The sequence below is a fragment of the Abramis brama genome (genome assembly GCF_963993115.1).
Source record: "Abramis brama genome assembly, chromosome: 15".
Lineage (NCBI taxonomy): Eukaryota > Metazoa > Chordata > Actinopteri > Cypriniformes > Leuciscidae > Abramis > Abramis brama.
The window spans coordinates 19,108,028-19,129,671 of NC_139977.1; the positions used below are offsets into that span (position 1 = coordinate 19,108,028).

The 21,644-nt window shown below is 37.4% G+C and overlaps 1 protein-coding gene across 7 annotated transcripts in view; it reads right to left on the reverse strand.

The window, feature by feature from the left end:
* Positions 1 to 21,644, reverse strand: part of cadm1a (cell adhesion molecule 1a) — a 289,452-nt gene that overhangs the window by 64,719 nt on the left and 203,089 nt on the right. For 5 of the 7 annotated variants that reach the window (XM_084136856.1, XM_084136855.1, XM_084136852.1 and 2 more), the window contains exons 2-3: positions 20,613 to 20,630; positions 7,414 to 7,560 (exon numbers count right to left, since the gene is read on the reverse strand). In XM_084136856.1, the coding sequence (XP_083992982.1) occupies positions 7,414 to 7,560; positions 20,613 to 20,630 (165 nt within the window). The remainder of the gene's footprint in view (positions 1 to 7,413; positions 7,561 to 20,612; positions 20,631 to 21,644) is intronic. The other 2 variants (XM_084136853.1, XM_084136851.1) reach the window with 1 other exon arrangement.

Genomic DNA, 21,644 nt, shown 5'->3' on the forward strand with positions numbered 1-21,644 from the left:
TGTTCCAAAAAAAAAAGAAAAAAACTCATTTTCTCAACCAGCAATGTCCAACAGTGGATACATGCAAATTTTGGATTAAAATGGACGTAATTTGACAGTAATTTCAATATTTTCACACTTTTTGCACAATGAAATATTCTGTTTACACTTGATATTTATCTTGATCTCTTTGTTTTTCTAAACACATCTCATATTTCATCTGAAGCATGATTTTTTTTGGCACTGTAAACCTTATCTTAGTAACCAAGTATACAAACTAGGCACTTGCAGCATTATGGGCACTATGACCGGTTGACTTTTTTAGAGATTATTAGATGTATCAAATAATTTAATAAACAATAATACTTATTATAAATGTCTCATCACACTATTTCTTTATTTATTTAGTTAAAAATATGATCAAATGCAGGCGGTTTCTTAGTTTTCCCTCTCCCTATAGGTGCATATCACAAACTTACCAAAATGAAATGTTAAATATGATTCGTCAGTTTCTGTTAGTCTTGTTCAGAATGTTGTCTTTACAATGTAAAGTTGTAAAATTAGTAATAATAAGAGTTGCACATTTGTGGAGTTGGATTTGGAAATAGCGAAGCAAATATCAATCAGTTAATACTTTAAAAAGCCTAAATTGTATATCCCAATTTCACTGCTGCAAAGAAAACAAGTCTAGCAATGAATCCAGGCAGTTTCTTTAACGCGAACTGAGAAAGACTCTTGATTATGATGAGTTAATCTCCGTATTTTAATCAGAAGTTCCGTCGTCTTAGGCTAATATTGCAGGAGGACATGTAAAGGTAAGTACAAACATTTTCTCAATGTTTATAAAAAATAAAATAAAATACAATTTTTGTTTATAGTTTTTTTTTTTCAGTGCTTTTTTCATTGCTCATTTCAAAATGAAATAAGCAATAAGTCATGGCAACATGTTTTTAAATTAACTCAACTAAGCAGTTCAACTTTCTTTTATAAGTTATACTAGATTCAACTTGATTTTTAAGTCAGTTTTAAAATAATTTAAGTTTAAATGACTTGTACATGAAATTTGATTATACTTAATTTAAATCAGCAACAGAAAGTTTTTATAGGTTGTTCTTGTTTGCTTTTTTTTATTTTTTATACTTTGAACTTGAAACTGCTGCGTTATATTTTTTCTTGGTAATTTGGTGTGCAATTTCAATACTCTGCACTTGCTGCCTAATACAGTATATCCCTCCCCTTGATAAGGGCCATTGTAATGATATAATCAGTGTTATTCAATGTGACTTTCACATAATTGTATATCTATCTCAGAAGATTTTTAGCATGGTAATGGATATGACAATGTTAACTGCTATGCTGCTGCTGAATTGCTGCTGCTGTTGATTATTGCTGTTGTTGTAGATTATTGCTGCTGCAGCAAAGCAAGTACAGGAACTTGCTGCTGCCAATACATACGCCGATATGCTGCTGTGAGTATGTAAGACATAGTGCTGCTGCACAAATAGCATATATCAATTACCCATAGCAGAATTATACAGGTGGACCCAGGGAAGTTGGAGGGTTTTAGACTAGTTTTAGGCTATAGTGAATGGTAACCAGCCATTTAAATGTTGAGCAGCAAGCTCAATGGCTGCAGATATAGTTAAAAAAAAAACACCTGTATGTTTATATTGAATATGGCAGGCACTTCCTCAGATTGCAGCAGATCAAGTTTCAACGTGACTGTGAGAATCTCACGCTGATCCTGACGGTTCTTTCTCCCAATTACTCCCAATTACGCAGAGGAACGGAATTTTTTCGTCCCAGAATAATGAGGAGTCCATTAGGGCTCGCTTTGCCTGTGTGGGAGGCTGAGCATGAAAAGTAAATGGTGCAGAGAGAGAGAGAGAGAGAGAGAGAGAGAGAGAGAGAGAGAGAGAGGGAGAGAGAGAGAGAGAGAGAGAGAGAGAGAGAGAGAGAGAGAGAGAGAGAGAGAGAGAGAGAGAGAGATGAAAGGCTACTGGCAACCCCCACCCGCCCCCCACTCGCCGATAAATTCCAGGCCGATCGACAGACCATATAACTTGCGCATGCGTTTGTTCTTGTCCGCAACAGCCGAGTTCAAAGAGGACCATGAATAAATAAATAAATAAAATAAAAGGCGAAATAAATAAAGAAATAATCGGGCATCATTAGAGATTTTTGAGGCGATGGGATCATGAAAGCAGGCCCTGATGGCGCGGGGTGTTGATTGTTCTTGGATCCAGCTGGTTAGCCATGCTCTTTCACTTCCATTCAAAAGAAAAAATATCCAGAGATACACACAGAGAGAGAGAGAGAGAGAGAGAGGAGAGGAGAGAGAGGAGAGAGAGAGAGAGAGAAGAGAGAGAGAGGAAAGAGAGAGAGAGAGAGAGAGAGAGAGAGAGAGAGAGAGAGGATAAAACATATTGCTCTACAAGAGCTGAAGTCTCTCTGTGTGCAACAAAAAAAGAAAAAGATCTTCACCATTCTCTACTACGAGCGGTTTTCTTATGCTTGCATTTCCCCGTGTGAGCCCCCTCAAGCCCACTGTCCGAACGTGCCGCTGTCATCCACAGCGTGGGAGATGCCGAGCTCAGTCTCTCAGTCCACTTCTCTCACAGATCACCGCGCACGCACGTGGAGGACACGCTGGAAGACTCTGCTGCCAAGGCAACACATTTCTCACCTTTGATCATGATGTCAGGGCGGCGTAGGCTCAGAGCGAAAATACAAATAAATAAAACATTACGCACATGTAGTTTTTACATCTATATTCCACTGAACGAAAGTGTGTGCACAGTTTATTCAGGTACATGTCTGAGCTTGGGAGTAATAAAGCCACACACTTCCAAAATGAAATGTGCGGACCATCAGCAGCGCTATGATCTCTAGCAGCCATTGTGGTGGTCTTTGTTTTGAAACACCAAGCACTGCGCCTTTCATTTAGCAGCCGCATAATGTGCGACTAATTAAGAGCAGCCAGAAAGCGGGAATGTGGCTGTCAAGGGGAGGGCAGGCAGAAGCCAATGATTTAATTCAATTTATTGATTGGGGAAATGTGAGGATTAAAATAAACCGATAAGGTGCAAGAAGCCAAACCGGTTAATAATATATTGTGACTGTGCGTCAGGTGGAGAGACAGCAATAATTAGAGCATTATGAAAACATGAATAAGTGTGGTGTCAGCTCTAATTGGGAAATAAGAGGGCAAGAAACTAGGGAGCCCATTTCAGTGAGGCGAATAAAACCGGGTAAGCTTTGGAGGTAAAGAAACACCCCTTCATTCAGGAGAAGAATTGAGAAAAGATATACAGGTAACAGACTGATCACGGCCTATTTCACCGGTATGTGGGTCAATGAAAAGTAAGAGTACCCATGAAAAAAACCAAAAAAAAAACCCTTTAAAAACTGTTTAAAACACATGCAATCATGTATATAATATATTTATTTATTTACATTTATTCATTTAGCAGACGCTTTTATCCAAAGCGACTTACAAATGAGAACAATAGAAGCAGTTAAACTAACAATAGGACAACAATATGCAAGTGCTATGACCCTTCCCAGTTTAATCTAACGCAGTACGTGTACTTTATTTTTAAGATAATAGATATAGAATAGAAGATAAAGTGTTAGTATTAATGGATCAAGTGTTGCCGAAAAAGATGCGTCTTCAGCCGTTTCTTGAAAATGGACACGCTCTGGTTGAGTTGGGCAGGTCATTCCACCAGCAGGGAACAGACCAGAAAAAGGTCTGAGAAAGAGATTTAGTGCCTCTTTGAGATGGCACCACAAGACGGTGTTCACTTGCAGAGCGCAAGTTACTGGATGGCACGTAAGTCTGAAGTAATGAGTTTAGGAAAAAGGGAGCAGAGCCAGTGGTTGTTCTGTAGGCAAAAGTCAGTGACTTGAATTTGATGTGAGCAGCAACTGGCAACCAGTGCAATTTTGTGAGGACAGGAGTGACGTGTGCTCTCTTCTGCTTGTTGAAGACCACTCAAGCTGCAGCATTTTGGATATATTTGTATATATATATTACATATATATATTGTATATGTGTATACTGTGTATATATACAACTTTTTATACCATTTTCAAGAAAAATGTAATGCCACGTGGTATACTGTAACCAAGTAAAAAAAAAATTATATGCATTTTCTATTTTTACACAGTTTTTCAATTGGTATTCAATGAGGAAAAATAGAAGTGCCAATTAGGTAGTAAAAAGTAGCCTTCATGACAGGAGGTTGAAAGGGAGAGATCAGTGACTGCAGTCGAAATAGAAAGTTGCAGGTGTTTGGATAATATGCACCAATTATTCATTCCCAATCAGACCAGGAAAAAGATAAATGGGGTCAATTTTGATTTCATGTTAACTTTAAATGAGAAAAGTATGCAAAGTGCACAAACTGGCAGAGGTAAAAATAATATGCCTTCAGGACATTCAGACAAAATTTACATACTCACTCTAGTTTATGTTTTGAAAAATAGGAAGATGAACAAAGTCGAAACCTTGAGAAAAAAAAAAAAATCAGTGCTTTGTGACCCAAATAATAACAGCATGTCTGATTGCATACATGCCCTCTTGCTACTTGCTGTAGCTTTTTCGGACACAGCGCCGGACATGATGACAGCAAGAGCTTGCAGGGCCCCAGGAGGTAGTCCCACCGCCATGAGAGGGAACGTTTCTGTCGGCCAGCTACATCCAGCGCGCTGTGGGAGCGGTGGAGAATGAAGCTCAGCGTGGTTTCCAGTCTCTTCTGAGGGTATGCTGCCCAGTAAACCAGCTTCTCTGCCTGACAAAACCCTTTAAAGCTTATCACCCTCAAAAAAGCATGGACAAATGCTTTTGCACTCCCTGTTCCTTTTTTGCTGTTTGAAACGGTCTTTCATTTGCTGGGGATTTTTACAAGGCTTTAACCTGTATTATGTTCTCAGACTTTCATTTGGGCAGAGGGGAATGCTGGTTCCCTAGTTGGGGAACGGTGATGCTGGTCTCTGTTTGTTGTTTTAATTCTCATCACAATAAGTGTCGTAACATATGCGGACAGGCATATATAAATCAGGCAGAATATGTCATACAGGAATCTGAAAGGCTCAGGAAGTAAAAAAAAAAAAAAAAAGAGAAAAGATTACATGCAGCAAGGACAAAAAGACAATGCGAAATAACACTGTCACACCTTTGTGTCCTCTCAGCATGGCATATTTCACAATAGAAGACTTGAAATATCATGGTAGCCCACATGCACTGCTACGTAGCGATTTCAGTGAATAAACCTGAAATTTGTCCGACCTTATCTCAAAAGATGACAAAGAGACATACTCGTCATTAGAAGACATTTAAGGCCCTTTACATGGGTCTTGTGGCAATGTTCTTCAACGCATCAAACTCAATAAAGTATAGTCAGGTATAGTTGTAATGCCACATTTAAAGATCAAACTACTGGAATTTTTACCCCATTTGCCCCCATTTGTATGATGCGTAGAATGTCCGTCTGTGCAATAACGGGTCCAACAATTTCACCTCGCTAATGATGTTTTAGAGTACAAAGCAACAGGAAATCACACCGACTTGCACACAGTAACCTGTAAATCGCCCTTCTTTGACATTATCTGAAACATCTTTCACGTGGAGGTCAAAGCAGTGCCCTGACGTGAGTCATGTGAAATGGACTTTACTGTAAAAACATAATAAATTAATAAATGTTGCTTTCTGCTCGCACTAGGAGGGGGGTGTAAGAGGTGTGTAAAGAGGAGGAGGTGCTTTAGAAACTCCACAGTGGTTAACACCTCCTGCTGAACTACTGCTGAAGACTGCCAAAGATTCTTACAGTTTCCTTTTTTATCTTCACATTTTCTTCACCTACTGAGAAGCCAAAAACTCCAAAGAGCCTTTCCATTCCAACTTGCTACAACCTTAGGAATATAAAATGTCTAAATTTAGTCTAAATTTGAATGTCCACTTTCTAAAACCCATTTTTGGAAGAGTTCTAAGTTTTGTGGTTAAAATATAATATTTTTTGAGGGCCGTATACACTCTACCTCATTTTTTGTATATATATATATATATATATATATATTTTGTTTGTTTGTTTTTTATTATAAAATAAGAACTTTTTTAGGTGCGAGACTTGAGCAAACCTATTGCTTATTTGCTTCCAAAAACTAGCAAAGTAGTATCAGATTCTATTCAGTTTATATATTTAAATATAAATCTTTAACCTAAAATATAGAAAACACAAAATAATTTAAAAGGCGCATTACATTATAATGTAATAATAACGGACAAAACAAGAAAAACATGTCTGGTTCACTGCTGTTAGGTAGTGGACCACTTGAAGCAACCACAAACGAGATGTTGAAGAAAACTTTGTGTATCAATGTATTCTATTTTCTGTGCTTATGTCTCCCTCACTTTCTCCCGCTCACTCTCAGTCTCATTTCCTTTCCTTTCTCTTTTCCTTTCCTTTGCTCTCGTGCTCCTCTTCCGAATCTCATTTGTATTGTTTTCTCAGGTTTAATCCTAGAAGCTTCAGGACACATGCTGCTTCTCCTAAATGGCAGCAATCAATTTTGATTACCGGCCACGGTTACTTTGAGAAGAGCCCATCAAAGTTTTATTAAGAAGACGGGTGATAATTACAGCCTTGCACGGACCGAAAACCTGGAGTCTGAGTCTTGCTAATGATTGGAAGCTGAGAGATAAAATGACGGTTCAGAAGACCTTAATCCAAATTCTGAGAGGACTGGGCACACAATTACTTTAACTGTTACTTGATGAGGACAGTCCCTCAGGTGACTGATGGCTCTCCCGTTCACTCCCCTTGACTGGGACACTCTTTAACCACAGTGGCGTTTATGGAGAAAGAGATGAAAATGAATCGGTCTGGCACCTCGGCGAAGCTTATCATTATTTCAGAGAAAAGCCATGAAATAAAAAGGACAGACCTTTCCGGAGACCGTTTGTGGAGACAGGCGCCACGTATATTGACACCACCTGATATGTGCCGGATTGAACTCAGACTGAACTCGAAAGCACTTTGGAACTACTTAAAAATGCTTCCTGCTGCAACTTTTTGCGCAAAGAAAATACCATAATCAAAGTGCTTTTCTGCATATGACATGGGACCGGCGGGTGCAATATTTCATAGAGGGGTGGAAGAGATGAAACCCTTTAGAAAGACTCTGCTATAATTACACAGTGCAGCTGTAGGGAAATATCAGAGCGGTCTTGGGTAAGATGGATCACATGATAGCAAGGCAAATCGCTGAAAAAAACATGCCCTCACCAGCCAGCTGGGTCTCTCTATCGACTGGCCTCAAAAGCGCATCTGATGCATTAACACTGTCTCCACTGGGGAGGCTTCCTGGGGACACGTGGCCTGTTTGTGTGTGTGGGCGTGCAATGCATACAGTATGTTTATGTGTACTCACGTCTGACATCTTTGAAGTATATGGTCTGTCTGTTGGGGTTGAGGAGCTGAATGACAGAGTCGTCATTGTTTTTGACTCGACAGCTTATGGTGGCTGTCTCCCCCTCCACTACCGAGATGTTGTCCGCTATGAGATTCTGGCTTTGTACTGCAGAGGGACAGAGAGAAAGAGAATTGAGTTGGAGACTGAAAGAGAGGCAGGTATGAGGTCATGGCTGACAATAGGCATGTTGAGTCGGACAGTTTTCTGGTGAGTGTAAAATATGTTAATTAAGTTATTTAAAAAAACTAAAAGTCAGTGGTCATCCATCCATACATCTAATAATGTCTGCTATCCCTCCATCCATCCAATAACTTCTGCCATCCATCCATCCATCCATCCATCTTATAACTGTTACTCATCCATACATCCATCCTATAACTTCTGCCATCCATCCATCTGGGGGCAATAGACAAAATGACAAAATGACAACAAAAAAAAAAACACTTGGAAAAATGGCACTACTGTCCATTTCCTTAAAACAGAGATGCAGCCCTGCATCATCTAAACCCACAATCTCACACTTACATGAGTGCACAATGAAGAACAGGTGGAAAAACACAGCTAGAGTGGGTGTGAATATCCAGCAGAGTGTGAAAGTGTTTCCCCCTCTCTTTCCTGCGTAGTGTGTGCATCATGAGATTGCCTGTTTTCATGTTACACATGCTTGGTCCAAATCCCCTCTCTGGATGAGATCACCATGTGATAAGAGCTGCCACTGCCACAGAAATGGAAGCTACAGACCTTGGCCGGTTGACCCAAAGCTAAAATGTATACCATTAAAGAGAGGATAGTTCAACCAAAAATTTTAATTTTATAATCATTTACAGGATTCACCTTCATGTTGTTGTTTAAACTTGTATGACTGACTCGAAACACAGTATTGATCACCGAGTTGAAATTAAGAACCTGATCAATCTGATTCATAAACAAATTAGAATTGTTCAGTTTTTTTAAGTAGATCTGTGGATTAAAATGAACAAGTCACTTATAATTTACACCTTGAATTACTTTTTTCCTGAATGTGCCAGCAGAGCTAGTGCAGATGGGAAGAAATTCACTGAATAACAAACTAACTTCAGTCTAATCCTGACACAAAGCTATTTGGATGGCAAATAGAATTCAAATATAGTATAATAAATCATACGGGCTACTTGTATACTAATTTTATGGTGCTTTTTTAATCTAAATTACTTCCATTATATTGAAAAGAGACAAATAATTTACTCACACACAATTTTTGAACTGCTGAACAGTCCCTTTAAGAGCTAGATAATTCACTGCAACTTAATGTGATAAAAATAAATAAATAAATAAATAAATAAATAAACTAAAAATCTAAAACAACACCCCACAGCTGCCTACCCTGCAGAGCTAAGAGGAAATCATGAATAAGCTAAAGCTGGAGATAAATAAATATATTAATGTGAAATGTGACATGACTTTAAGACACCATCAAGTGCTAATTTGCATGCCTCAGTTGTCAGGCACCTCTAAACAGCCTTGTCACTTAAAGCAGAAGGGAAGAAAGCAATCAGATCGTGTGATGGCGACAGATAAGGGGAGACAGTTTAACAAAACTGAATTCAATCAGCCTGCCAGTAGCACAAAGTCAAAACAGACCAAAACAAATAAACCTTGTGCGGGAGTGACTTCCTTAAGACTCGTCAAAGGGGATGAGGTGTGGATTGAGAGGACTAGATTGGAAATGCAAATAGAAAGACTGTTTATCCCAGAGAGGGGTTACAGATGAAGGTTAAGCACGCTACTGTGGTTGTCACGGAGACTGCGCTAAATACTGGCCAGTCCGTGGCCGTTCAGCTAGTGGGTGGTAATCATGCTAAGTGACAGAAGATGCATTGAAAGGGTAAAACATACATGAACACGTACAACAGCCCTGTTTGGCAAGCTCAACAGGAAAACAAACGCTTTTAGCATGTTAAAGCTAGCTGAGGAGGAGAAGGAGACTAGCAAGGAACAGAATACATAATAAATTAAAACACAAAAATTTTAATTTATAACCTTATAATTAATATGTTCTCTTCTATGTCCTCAATGATTATATTCCTTGTTTTTTCCCCTTAGTTTATATTCAAGCCTCTTATCCCCCCACGAAAATCCCATAACTCCAATCTTGGCTGAGCACTGGAATATTTTGAACTTAAATATAATATTGCTCAAAAATTAATTAAAATGTTGAGTGTTCGTGATAAACCAACTTCGATGCAATTAGCCAGTTCTGTGTTTACTTTGCACAACTCTGGGGTGATGAGCTGGATGCCATTTTGTTGTGTGGGATGAGAGGGATGATTTGAATCATCGGTAGACCTCCCGAGACTCTGCACATCTCTTTTATTTCAAAAAAGTTTTGCACAAACTTTGGCAACAAATCTTGGTGAGATGTCATTTAACTATGTATGGGTTACCCTAAAGCATCAGGAAAACATTAGGTCTATATATATATAAAAAAGTGCTAGAGGAAAAAACATGAACCACTAGAGTATGCCAATGAGTCAAACTCGATGAGGAAAAAAGGTAAACGTGTTAATTGGATTCTAGCATGCTCACTGCTACTTTTACATCTTCAAAATGTTATTTATTCCATCAAAGAAGACATTTTCTTTGACTTCTTAGAATTTGTGTTAGCAAGTGTTTTGCAAGCTTAAACACTGTACTGAAAATATTATTTCATGCCATAATATATATTTTTTTTAATTTTTGAAACTTAATTTTTTTTTTTTTAAGTTTTTATAAATATTTTAAAACTTTAAATTGTATTATTAAAAATGTGCCATGATAAAATACTTTTAAAAGTGTTTTGTAAGATTACATTTTAATTCAAAATTCATTTTAATGTCCCCATGAAATCAAAATGTAAGTTTTTTGGCTTTTAGTAGGAATATGTTGGCCTTACTGTTATCTATAAGCTAGTGTGCTCCAAAACAATGACACAATTGGCATTTAGACACACAGGCACTGTGCGCGCACACAGTCTGCTCCGGTCCAGAGACACAATAGCACAGAGCGGATCATACGCGCGAGCCAGTGCATACCAGAACACGTATCGGATCCATTTGAATTCTGCAAGGAATGCTATATTTTCAAGCGACATGGTGGAGATTAGGAGGAGAAACAGTAAGAGATTAGGAGGAAACTGCGGTTTACCGAGCTCAACGGCTCTGGCCGAGCTGTGATATAAACTAAACGCTATTGGCTATTTAAAAAAGGGGAGCTGTTCGATATGTCCCGCCCTCTCTTCCGGTTTCAGTGGAAGTTACCTCAACACATTGAATAATGTTGCGTGTTTAAAGGCTCTTCAGTGGGCATTTAAACATTCTACTGATTATTATTTAATGTGATGTTATTTTTAATGTTTTTATAAATACCGTATTTTCAAATATAAGACGACCCCCCTCCCCCTTTTTAAGATTTAAAAAAAAAAAAGGTTTTTGATAAAGAAAATAATTTGAAATTTTTCATACTGCAGATTTTTCACATTTTAGTTTTTGTATTGATAGTATAGTAAACACTGGTAACATGTACCAATGATCACATTTAAAAATAAACACTTTTTGGCATACCATAAAAATAACCTGTAGGCCATATGAATTAAGTAACAATTAGGCTATCCATCTTATAGTGAAAACCATGTAGCCTACCAAAATTTCATTAACAGTAGAAGTGAAATCTTCTTTGTCTACTTTTGAAATCTGGGTACCGTCTTGCGTTTTAAAATCACGTACGGGGAGAAGTTTGGTCCCGTCAGTGAGGCACGCAAACATGACAATCTTGTATTTTGCAAGATTAAATTTTAATTTGAAATGAATTCCACTGAAAACATTTCATCTGGTGATATATATATATATATATATATATATATATATATATATATATATAACAATATACAAACTACTGTATTCAGGATATTGGCACAGGAAAAAGGATATGTTAATATTCATGTTCCTATTTAACTCTTATTATGAAAAACTACCCCCCGATTTATTAGCTGTTAAGTAAATCTTGTGCAGGGATCATACCATATTAATAGAGGAATTAAACTTGTTTAAGCCCCAAATTATTATTGATTATTGGCATGCAGCTTAGTTTAATTAAAATAATTGTTTGTGTCACTGGAGCTGGAACAAGTGAGCGAATGATGAATTCCTATTTAAATGAAGATTTCATTAACACTAATGTTTAGGAAAAGACCACCAAAAAGGGCGCCTGAAAAAAATTAGCTTTCCGTGCATGCATCAACAACAAACAAGGCATCGCAAAAATGCCAAAGAAATTTGTGTACTGTGCATTTGCATAACTTGTTCAAACAGATCTGTGACATTATCTCTGTATTTAATTACCGACATTCAAAATAAGTAGCATAGAACATTGATCATTTTGGTCTAGATTAAAGCTGTCAGAGGACGATACTCCACTCTCAGTGAGGCAGACAAGCCATTTATATCACTACAGGCCCAGCACCACCCCAGTGCCCCTCATACATCAACCCAGAGGAACACACAGAGCTCGCGTACGGGCGTGTGTGTGAGAGTGTGTGTGTGTGACACGGAATGGGCTAATGCAGGAGTGCACTGCCGCGCCGCCTCGGCTTTCATCCTCCCGTCGCGCCGACAGCTGGTGTCATCGTCGGCAGTGCGTGCCCACCAATGAGTGTAAGTTGCCTTGTGTGCTTATGTTATAATTATAGTAGGTAGTCCAGGCTCGAACATGTATGGCTTTGTAAAAAATTAGCTGTAGGAGTCCTTCTGGCTCTCGAAGACGCTGAGGTGGCGTGTCCGCTGGCTGCGCTGAAATTCGTGCTTGAATATTACAGCCTGGCTAATAGAGAAGAACTCCATGGTTACGGTCCTGTGTGTTCAGAGGGTGTTGAACTTTCAAAGCAGGATTTTCATTTGTGTGAACTTCCTTTTGAATGATTAACAAATGCGATAGCTTTCATATCTTCTGGGATAGAATGGAGATCAAATAGAGACTTTTTTCTTAAAGAAATTCACCCCAAGTCACCAGTAATCTCACATTTTCCTAGAGTTTCAGAAGAGGTCTAAATAATGTCTCAATCTGTGCTCAGATATGACAAGACACCTGTAATCACGCCTGAGAACCTCTCCAAAGGAATATTAGGAGGAACATCTGGGAAAAAAAATGCATAAGTACATTAAACATAACCGAGACCTTCATCAAGCATCCTGAGCAATAATTTCCTCTGTGAAGTCTCCCTGATGTAATTTAGTACGTGCAGTAGGCTACTGTTCAAAAGTACAGTTTTGTAAAGTTCCTCAAAAGAGGAACAGTTCAGTAAGTACGATTTTGTAATATCCCCAAAAAAAAAAGTCTCTTGTGCTCAACAAGGCCACATTTATTTGATTTTAAAAATGAAAAAACTATAATATTGTGAAATATTACAATTTAAAATATTATTTTAAATAATAACATAATTTATTCCTGTGATGGTAAAGCTGGATTTGAGCAGTCATTCCTCCAGTCGTCACATGATCCTTCAGAAATCATTCTAATATGCTGATTTGGTGCTCAAGAAATATTTCTTCTTATTATTATTAAAACGGTTGTGCTGCTTAATATTTTTTTTGTTAAAACAGTCATAGGCGCCCGAAAAACACAAGATATTCTCCATTCATTTTAACCAATCAAAAAAAATCGGGTCCGGGCAACGCAGCATTACGACATGCAGTATCCTGATACAAAGGCTTGTGCTTTCTGTTTTTACATGGTGATAAATTGCATTTTAAGTAATTAACTCCAAAATCATCAGGTATATTAGCGAGAGCGCAACTCCCGACAGCACTTATGGAAAGAATATGTTTTTGTTTGGTTGGTAAATGTATTTGCAGTCCGTGTGTTTCTCTTCGCGAGACACGAATAACTTTTGTGTAATGAATTCATCAAACGCACCACTGCACAGAGAAAAAGACAGTTCGCTTGAAAACCTAACACAAAGTATAATTAATTATTAAGTAATGAGCATGTTAAAATGTTTTAAGGGGCATGTGTGTTCGCTTAGCCTAGTTATCATTTGCTCATGGAATCAGAGGTGAATAAATATGAGTTTATTTGGTTGGTAATGTATTTGCATTTTAAAGTTTCCAGAAGAAAAATAGAAAAAGACGTACGTGCGTTTCTCATCGCATGTTGGGGGGTATGAAGCGTGGACACCCAGCGGCAGAACTATAAATCGGCGCCTATGGAATTTTTTTAAGGATTCTTTGATGAATAAAGTTCAAAAGAACAGCATTTATCCAAAACATTTTTGTATCATTATAAATGTCTTTACTGTCACTTATGATCAATGTAATGCATCCTTGCTGAATGAAAGTATTCATTTCTTACCTACCCCAAAATGTAAGTGTACACTTCACATTTAGTATGCATAGCCTACTTAGTATGTAGTATGTTAAAGGAATAGTTTACCCAAAATTAAAAATTCTGCCCAACACCCAAAGCAATTACATGTCTTCAGAAGACTTCGAATATAGTGCATGGGTTGTATGGACCACTTTTATGACACATTTATAGTGCTTTTGGAGCTTGAGCACCTACTCCCATTTATTTTACTAATAAATAAAGGAGCAGTCAGCATATTCTTCAAAAATGAGATACGACATGATCGTTTTCATTTTTAGGTGAACTATCCATGCAATGCTGACATTTTATCTTAATAAGATGTTAATGTCTCAATTAAGACGGGGTACATTCTAATATGAGAACATGTTCTGCATACTGCCGTGTCATTAATGCTGGTTTATTTTAGGCCCACAGGCTGTGTCTGATATCATTTGTTCGAAATCACTTTAAGCACATTTGTGTTTTGATGGCCAGCAGCTCAGCACTGGCATTACTTCACTGTGCCCTTCCATCTGTGAAAGGAGACCTCCAGATACACGTGCCAACATCCCCTTTCAAGCTCAGTCACCCCTGTTAAAAAGACCAGCATATGCTCCTTTGGATGATGCTGTCCCCATCAGCCCCCTTAAAGGGACAGTTCACCCAAAAATGAATAATTCTGTCATCATTTACTCACCCTCAAGTTGTTCTAAACCTGTAGTGTTTCTTTCAGAATTTTCATTTTTGGGTGAACTATCCCTCTAACTAGCTAAACCAGCCTCTAAACCATGAAATGCCAATGCTAGTCTTTTCAGCAGGGGCGATTTACACGCTAGATGCACAAATTCAACAGCAAGCCTTATGACACATGGATACATTTACCAAATCTACTTAAGAGAATACATCAAGCTTAATTGGAATAAGTTAAGCCTTAAGGAGTGTCTCTCTGCAGATGCTTTTGAGATATTTCTGCTAAATCCTTCACGGACATCACTAGTCTTAATTCAATTAAGTGATTTTTTTTTGTGCTTTATTGAACGATTAACCCTACAAAAAAGTACAGATTTCAGGCTAATTTAATGTGGTTTCTAAATATGTAAGTTATCTAATAATATCAGATATCTAAAATACATCAGACATTTTCTTTTTCATATTTAAATAGCCATATCCCAGAGTCACTGTGTATGTGTGTATATATAATATAATATAATATAATATAATATAATATATATATCTTTTTTTTTTTGCAACGCTGATACCATTAGCCTAGAAGCATGGATAGAATGTATTTAATGCAAATATTATAGTTGTCAAGTTCCTTTGATGGACCCAAGAGAGTCTTTCAGCTTAGTTGTTTTTAATCACGAACAATATTGGCTTGTTTAACAAGCAGGTTTTGAAATGGCACGTGTAAACCCAACATCTCTTTGAAACAAACCAGAGCGAGTTCCCTTAAAAGGCTCAGCAAGACCCTGAGCCACAAAGACCTCCTCCCACTCTCTGTGTACGCTGAGGAGCCGCGAAGCGTTCACACAAACGTATGGATAAGTAAATTGTGATGATACTAGTGCTAATGAAGGGTAAAATGGTGGTTGGATGGGAGCAGCAGTGGAATGTGGCGTGTGGGAAGGGATGGATGGCAGCCTCATGATTAATGCGTCAGAGAGCCGACGGGGGCCGGGCACAGCACCAGAGGCCTTGCCACCCCTGCTCGCTCATTTGGAAATCTCTCTCAGCAGAGGGAGAGGAAGAAAGGACTTCTGCCTCTGTGACTGAGTCTCAACGGCAATGGATAAACAAATACCCCTTTTTTCACTAGAATACTGCTGGTGCAAGCCTCTTTCAGAGACTGTTGCAACATAAGCTGTTCACAAATAAACAGCACATTTTAAAAGAGTTTTTGAAAACATTAATTTTAGTGTCTTTATATGTGAAGCTTGTTTTGATGCAACCAATCAAAAGTCATAACAAAATTTTATATCTTAAGCTTTCTTAAATATCATAAATGTATATAAAAAATGAAATATTATTATAAATAATGTTTACAAAAAAAATATTTCACTACTATTTTTTATATATTTTAAATAATATTAACATGTATAAATAGTTTAATTTGAAATATTAAAATATCAAATAAAATCCATGGTTATCAATTCACTTATATTTATACCAATCTTCCTGTTCAATAATTTGTTTTTGTTGCATTAAATTGATCAAGTGACATTAAAGACACTTATAATGTTACAAAATAATTTATGTTTTCTATACAAATGTTTTCTCTTCATAAGAAAAAAGAAATCAGATTTTTTTTTCATGGTTTCCACAAAAATATTAAGCAGCACAACTGTTTTCAACATTAATAATAATAATAATAATAATAAAAGATTCTTAAACACCAAATCAGCATATCAGACTGAAGACTGGAGTAATGATACTGAAAATTCAGCTTTAAACAAAGAACCAGAGAGAAAGAGATAAAAAGAGAAAACAAAAACAAAAGAAAGCAGGTAAGAGAAACAGCGGAAGAGCAGAGACCTGCCTTGCCCTGTCTCTCTCTTCCCTTCCCAGCATTCCTCCTCTCAGCATGATAGTGCACCGCCAGGACCTCCAGCACCTGTCCCTCACTCTGGAATCAGTGAGCTGTGCCAGAGTCACACGGCCTCTCGTGGCCATCCATCTAAATACGACATCCTTGAGCCGAGATTGCGCACGCAATTCTGTGTGTATTTTGCATTGTCTCAGAGTGAGCGTCCCGATCTAGGAAACGTCTGTGCACACAAGGATAAGAATCCCCATGCAGGTGGCAGGAGATTAACTGCCCTCTGCCTCTCACATCTTCCTCTATCGATCGCCACAGATAAAAAAAAAAAAAAAAAAAAAAAAAAAGTCCTCACACACATTCACTAAGATGACATCACAGGAAAAGAGGCAGAACAAGGACTCCTTGTGGCAGAGCCACGTCCTTGAGGTCAGAGGAGGCAGCACAGAGACAAAGAGAAAGATGAAGAGCTTTGCTTTCCCCAAGCTGCTAACATTAAAGTCAAATGAAATCACAATTGGAGAATTGATGCTTTGGGTTCATGCCGGTTAGCTTTGAGGTTTCCTATTTACAGCATACTCATAAAAATAACTAAATTAGCCTTACGCATTTAAAACGTAGAGTCGTCTCTTACGGAAAAAATATGGATGACTCATCCTGCACTGCATAGACTGTTGTCCAATCAAATGCTCTACAGAATAAGAATGTCTCCCCCATAAATTATAAGCATCACCTGAAACTGACTAGCAGGTAGCAAATCATGGCTGATTTTTTCAGGCCAATACAATCACCAATAACCAATATTAAAATACAATACTATTTTGTATAATAAATAAAAAAATAAAGCAATAAAAATACATTTATATGCTCTATATTAAATAATAATAATAATAATAATAATAATAATAATTGGAACTTTAACAGTTGCATTATGGATATGTTTATTGTAAGTGTTGCCTGTATCTGGATCCCTTTACAGTAATTTCACATGAGCCAGCTAACACAATAACAGAAGAGTCATCAGCACAGTCTTCTATTCAGTATTAATGGCGAGTGTATGTCTTTGGCAAGAGAGCATTCTGTTTACAAGCAGAACTGGAGGAGAAAAAGGGCGAGAGAAAGAGAGAGAGAGAAAATGCGGCATAAACCAAGCAGAAGGCCATGAAGGACTGGGGTCCTTAACAAGGACTGGGATTCATCCAATGCCCCTTGAGAGTGTCGTCTTCAGCTCACTTCTAATTTATACCCATACAAATAACTTGGCTTCGATTAATAACTGAATCACAAGGCAAAAAAATACAGTGCTTTTGCCAAGAGCAGGGTTTATGTGTGTGTGTGTGTGTGTGTGTGTGTGTGTGTGTGTGTGAGAGAGAGAGAGCATTTCTCCTGCGCCTCAGCATGTTTGGGCTGATAGACTGTGGAGGAGAAGGGCATTAATCGTAAAGGGCTGCAGGAGTGTGGGCTAAAGTTGCTGGCCATAATACTGTCTTGTCTGAATCATCACCCCCCTTCAGGTCCGGAGCAGGGCGGGTGTCTAGTTTTCCGTTCTAATGTGGCCTGACATTCAAAAAGAAGCATCATTCCTTCCTCTGTGCTGATGAGACTACATTAGGGCAGGGACAATTTAGTAGGGGATAAATAAGGGCATCTGTGAATGTATCTTCAATGGCTTTAGATTAGTAAAGCAACAATATAGAAAAAAAATAAAATAAAATCGCCAATAATTATTTTTATTACGCCCAATAACACATACTATGGCTGATATTATAAATCAACAGTGTTCACACTACAGTTCCAATTAAAAATTATTCATGCTGAAAAGAGGCATTATAATTAAAATGGAGAAAAATAGAAGAAGAAAAAAAAAACTGATATTATCTACTTCCAGTATTGGCCTGGTACAATGTAATCATTTTCTTTTTAATTATTATTAATTATTTGTATAGTAGTTTTCATAATACACATCGTTTCAAATCAGTCTTACAAAGAACAATGTCTTGCAAACCTACCAAGGGGGAGCAGGCACAAATAAACGTATACATACATAGTGTACAGTTTAATTCGAACATGCAGATGCAATCCAGTTTAATTTTAAAAATACCAATATGGTCACTAACATACCATGAATTTCTATTTTCAACATCTATTTCTATTTTCAACATCTAGTTAAATTGTATTTATAAAATGTAAATTAAGCCTCCAGGTGCTTGTGATTCAACAATGTGTTCTTGAAGTTTTGTTAAGGCAATTAAAAAGTGAGTCATGAGACACTCATAAATGAATTATAGTGTGCATTATTTATATCTATCTATCTATGTATCTATGTACAGGGTTCCTGCAGGTTTCAGTTAGTCAAATTTAAGACCTTTTTAAGACATTTTAAGACCATAAAGATTGAAATTTAAGACATACACGAGGCATTGCCAAAAAATATTCAAATCAAAGAATTCATTTTATTTCAATGAATTCAGTAATTGAAAAAGCATTAATTTAATTTACAGATAAAGCAATCACATTAGTAACCTTCCAGACCCAACAATGCGTGTAAGAGAAAAGAACAGAATCAGATATCATTTTGTTTATAGAAAATTGTACTTTGCATATTATAAGCATACTGTAAAAAACACATAATTAGTTGATTTTAGTTGATCATAGTTGATCATAACTAGAGATGAAATGGCATGAACATTTCATTTAATTATTATAGTGCCAAAAATTATCACTGTTATCACAGAATCCTGTTCAAAAAGTACTAATACTACACAATGAAATCAATTCACCAAGTTTTGTGTCGAAAAACAGCAATTCAATAACAAATAAAATTAGCATCAATACGCACTATCATAAACATTAAAATAATACGATTAAAAATGATAGCCAGATTTTAAAAGTGTCTTGCAACATGTTATATACTAACATGTACAAGTTCAAATAAACTTGACAAAAAAGGTTTTTATAAAAAGATAAACCTCACATATTTCAGACTTTAATTTATCTTTTTTGACTCATTCTTTTTATAAAAAATGATTTAGTGACATTTACAATACACTTTAGCTTATCTTTTATTATTAATAGTAAAATTCGGCCCGATTTTCCCGTGGCGTCTGTCGTTGCTATGCAACTCCACAATGACAACAAAGTTTTAGTGGCTAATGGATTTCCACCGCCGAAAAACGCTTGCTGTAGCTCTGCTACAAGATTTATTTACGGAGAAGATAAAAACACCTGTAGTGTTTGGGTGCACCCGCATCCTTCATGTCTTTTTTCATGTTGCTGCGCCTGGAAAAAAAACGAGCGCGTCGTCGCTTCAATTATAAGCACACTTACCGCGCGCCTACATTTGAATGAACTTGAGCGCGAAAAAGACGCGATATGTGAACGGCCTCTTGGCGAGCGACTTCGGTACTTTTTTGCTACTTTGTAATAACTTTATGCGGCCAGCGTTTCTGGAAATTAACGAGGGTAAAATATTTTTTAAGACCTGACTAAATGAAATTTAAGACCACGGATGAAAATCTGGCTGTTTTTAAGACGTTTTAAGGCCTTAAATTTAAAGTTCAGAATTTAAGACATTTTAAGACTTTTTAAGACCCAGCAGGAACCCTGATGTATGTATCCATGTATGTATCTATATATGTATGTATCTATGTATATATGTGTCTATGTATGTATGTATCTATGTATGTATGTATCTATGTATCTATCTATGTATCTATCTATGTATTCATTCATTCATCTAAAATAAAACATTCTGGTATCTTGAACCCTTGCTTGTCTTCAATGAGCCTTATCAAAAATATGGCAAGAAATAAAATGAGGAAGACCTGAGAGGCGCTGACAAGACATTGATAGATTGAAGAGTTTGAGTACGGTTTACCAAATGACTTATTTTACCGGTCTCCTTCGAAACATATTCCCCACATTTGAAAGAGGAAATGATTGCATATCTGGAGTAAATGTGCTCTGTGAAAATGGAGAAATTCAACTGGATGAGACACCGGAAAGAATGAGGCGTAATTTCTGTCCTGAAAGATGAGAAACAGATGATGTTAGAAGGGACAAGAAAGACAGAGTGCTGGAGAGACACAGCACCTGCACCGGTGGAGGTTGAGGAGAGAGAAGAAGTCAGTGAGTCAGAGGATGAAGAAAGGCGAGATGGTTTCGGTTATGACCAGCACTGCTAGCTGTAAAGGACAAGCTATTTGGGAAATGGGTTTGGGAATGGAAACTAACACACAAACAAGAGGTAAAAGGGAAGCCATACCTGGGAACTGAGCAGCTCCTGTGTGAAAGGGGGAGAGGAAAAAAAAAAAAAGAGAAAATAGTTAGAAGGAAGCCATTCACCAATAGATCCCCAAAGTGTCATGTACCCAGAAGGGGGAAAAAAAGCATATTTAAAAACTGCAAATCAACAATTATCTTACAAGGTCAGGTTCAATGTGTGAAAACATTGAGAGAGAAAATAAAAATAAAAATACTATAATTTATTTCATAATCAAATTTCAAAATCATAACAATGTGGCTGAAACAAACAAATTTTGGTCCCACATCAATAGTACAATCTGACTGAATAATCACTTCATGGCATATCTTGAACAGCCATTAAAAACAGCACAAACCTCATGAATATAACAATAACTAACAATGAAAGGAGAAATTCTTCGTCAGGTCCCTTTGCGGAACATTACTTTTAACACATTCAGTGCTTCCTCTCGATGCTGCGTGCTGTGAAACTTCATTAATTGTAACATGTCAACAGCACCTGGTCTTGAGCTCATCTATCTGCAGCTAAGGCCCCAAATCAGAGGCTTAGCTAATGCACCGCCTCTGGTACCCGCATAACAGTTTTAAAAAGCACTTAGAGCTGACATGGCTTTATGAAACTGTGCAATGAGTCAGAGTCTGATTAGAAAAACAATTTTCTTATTAGCATTTTCACCAAATTTTCATCTTAGCTAATGTGCTAATTAGCATTCCACTTTTGGGACTCAACGCAAAGCCATTGAAGATGGATATTTGTGCCTCAGCTTTGCTCAGAGCATCTGCATGTCAATTGAATTTAAACAACATTAGAGAAAGTACACAGAAATCCATGCAAATATCCATGGGTGACCACGGCATAAATCATCTCTCAGTACCAAACAAAACTCTTCAAACCCGGCCGCTTGCAACAAGAGCCCCGAGGCAAGTACTAAATCCTCAGAGAGCTTTGCATAGGCCTGCAAAACAAGCTTGTGCCCATCAGGCTTCCTTCGTTAAGCAGAAAGACCACCCTGGCTATGGCTGGAAACTAGCC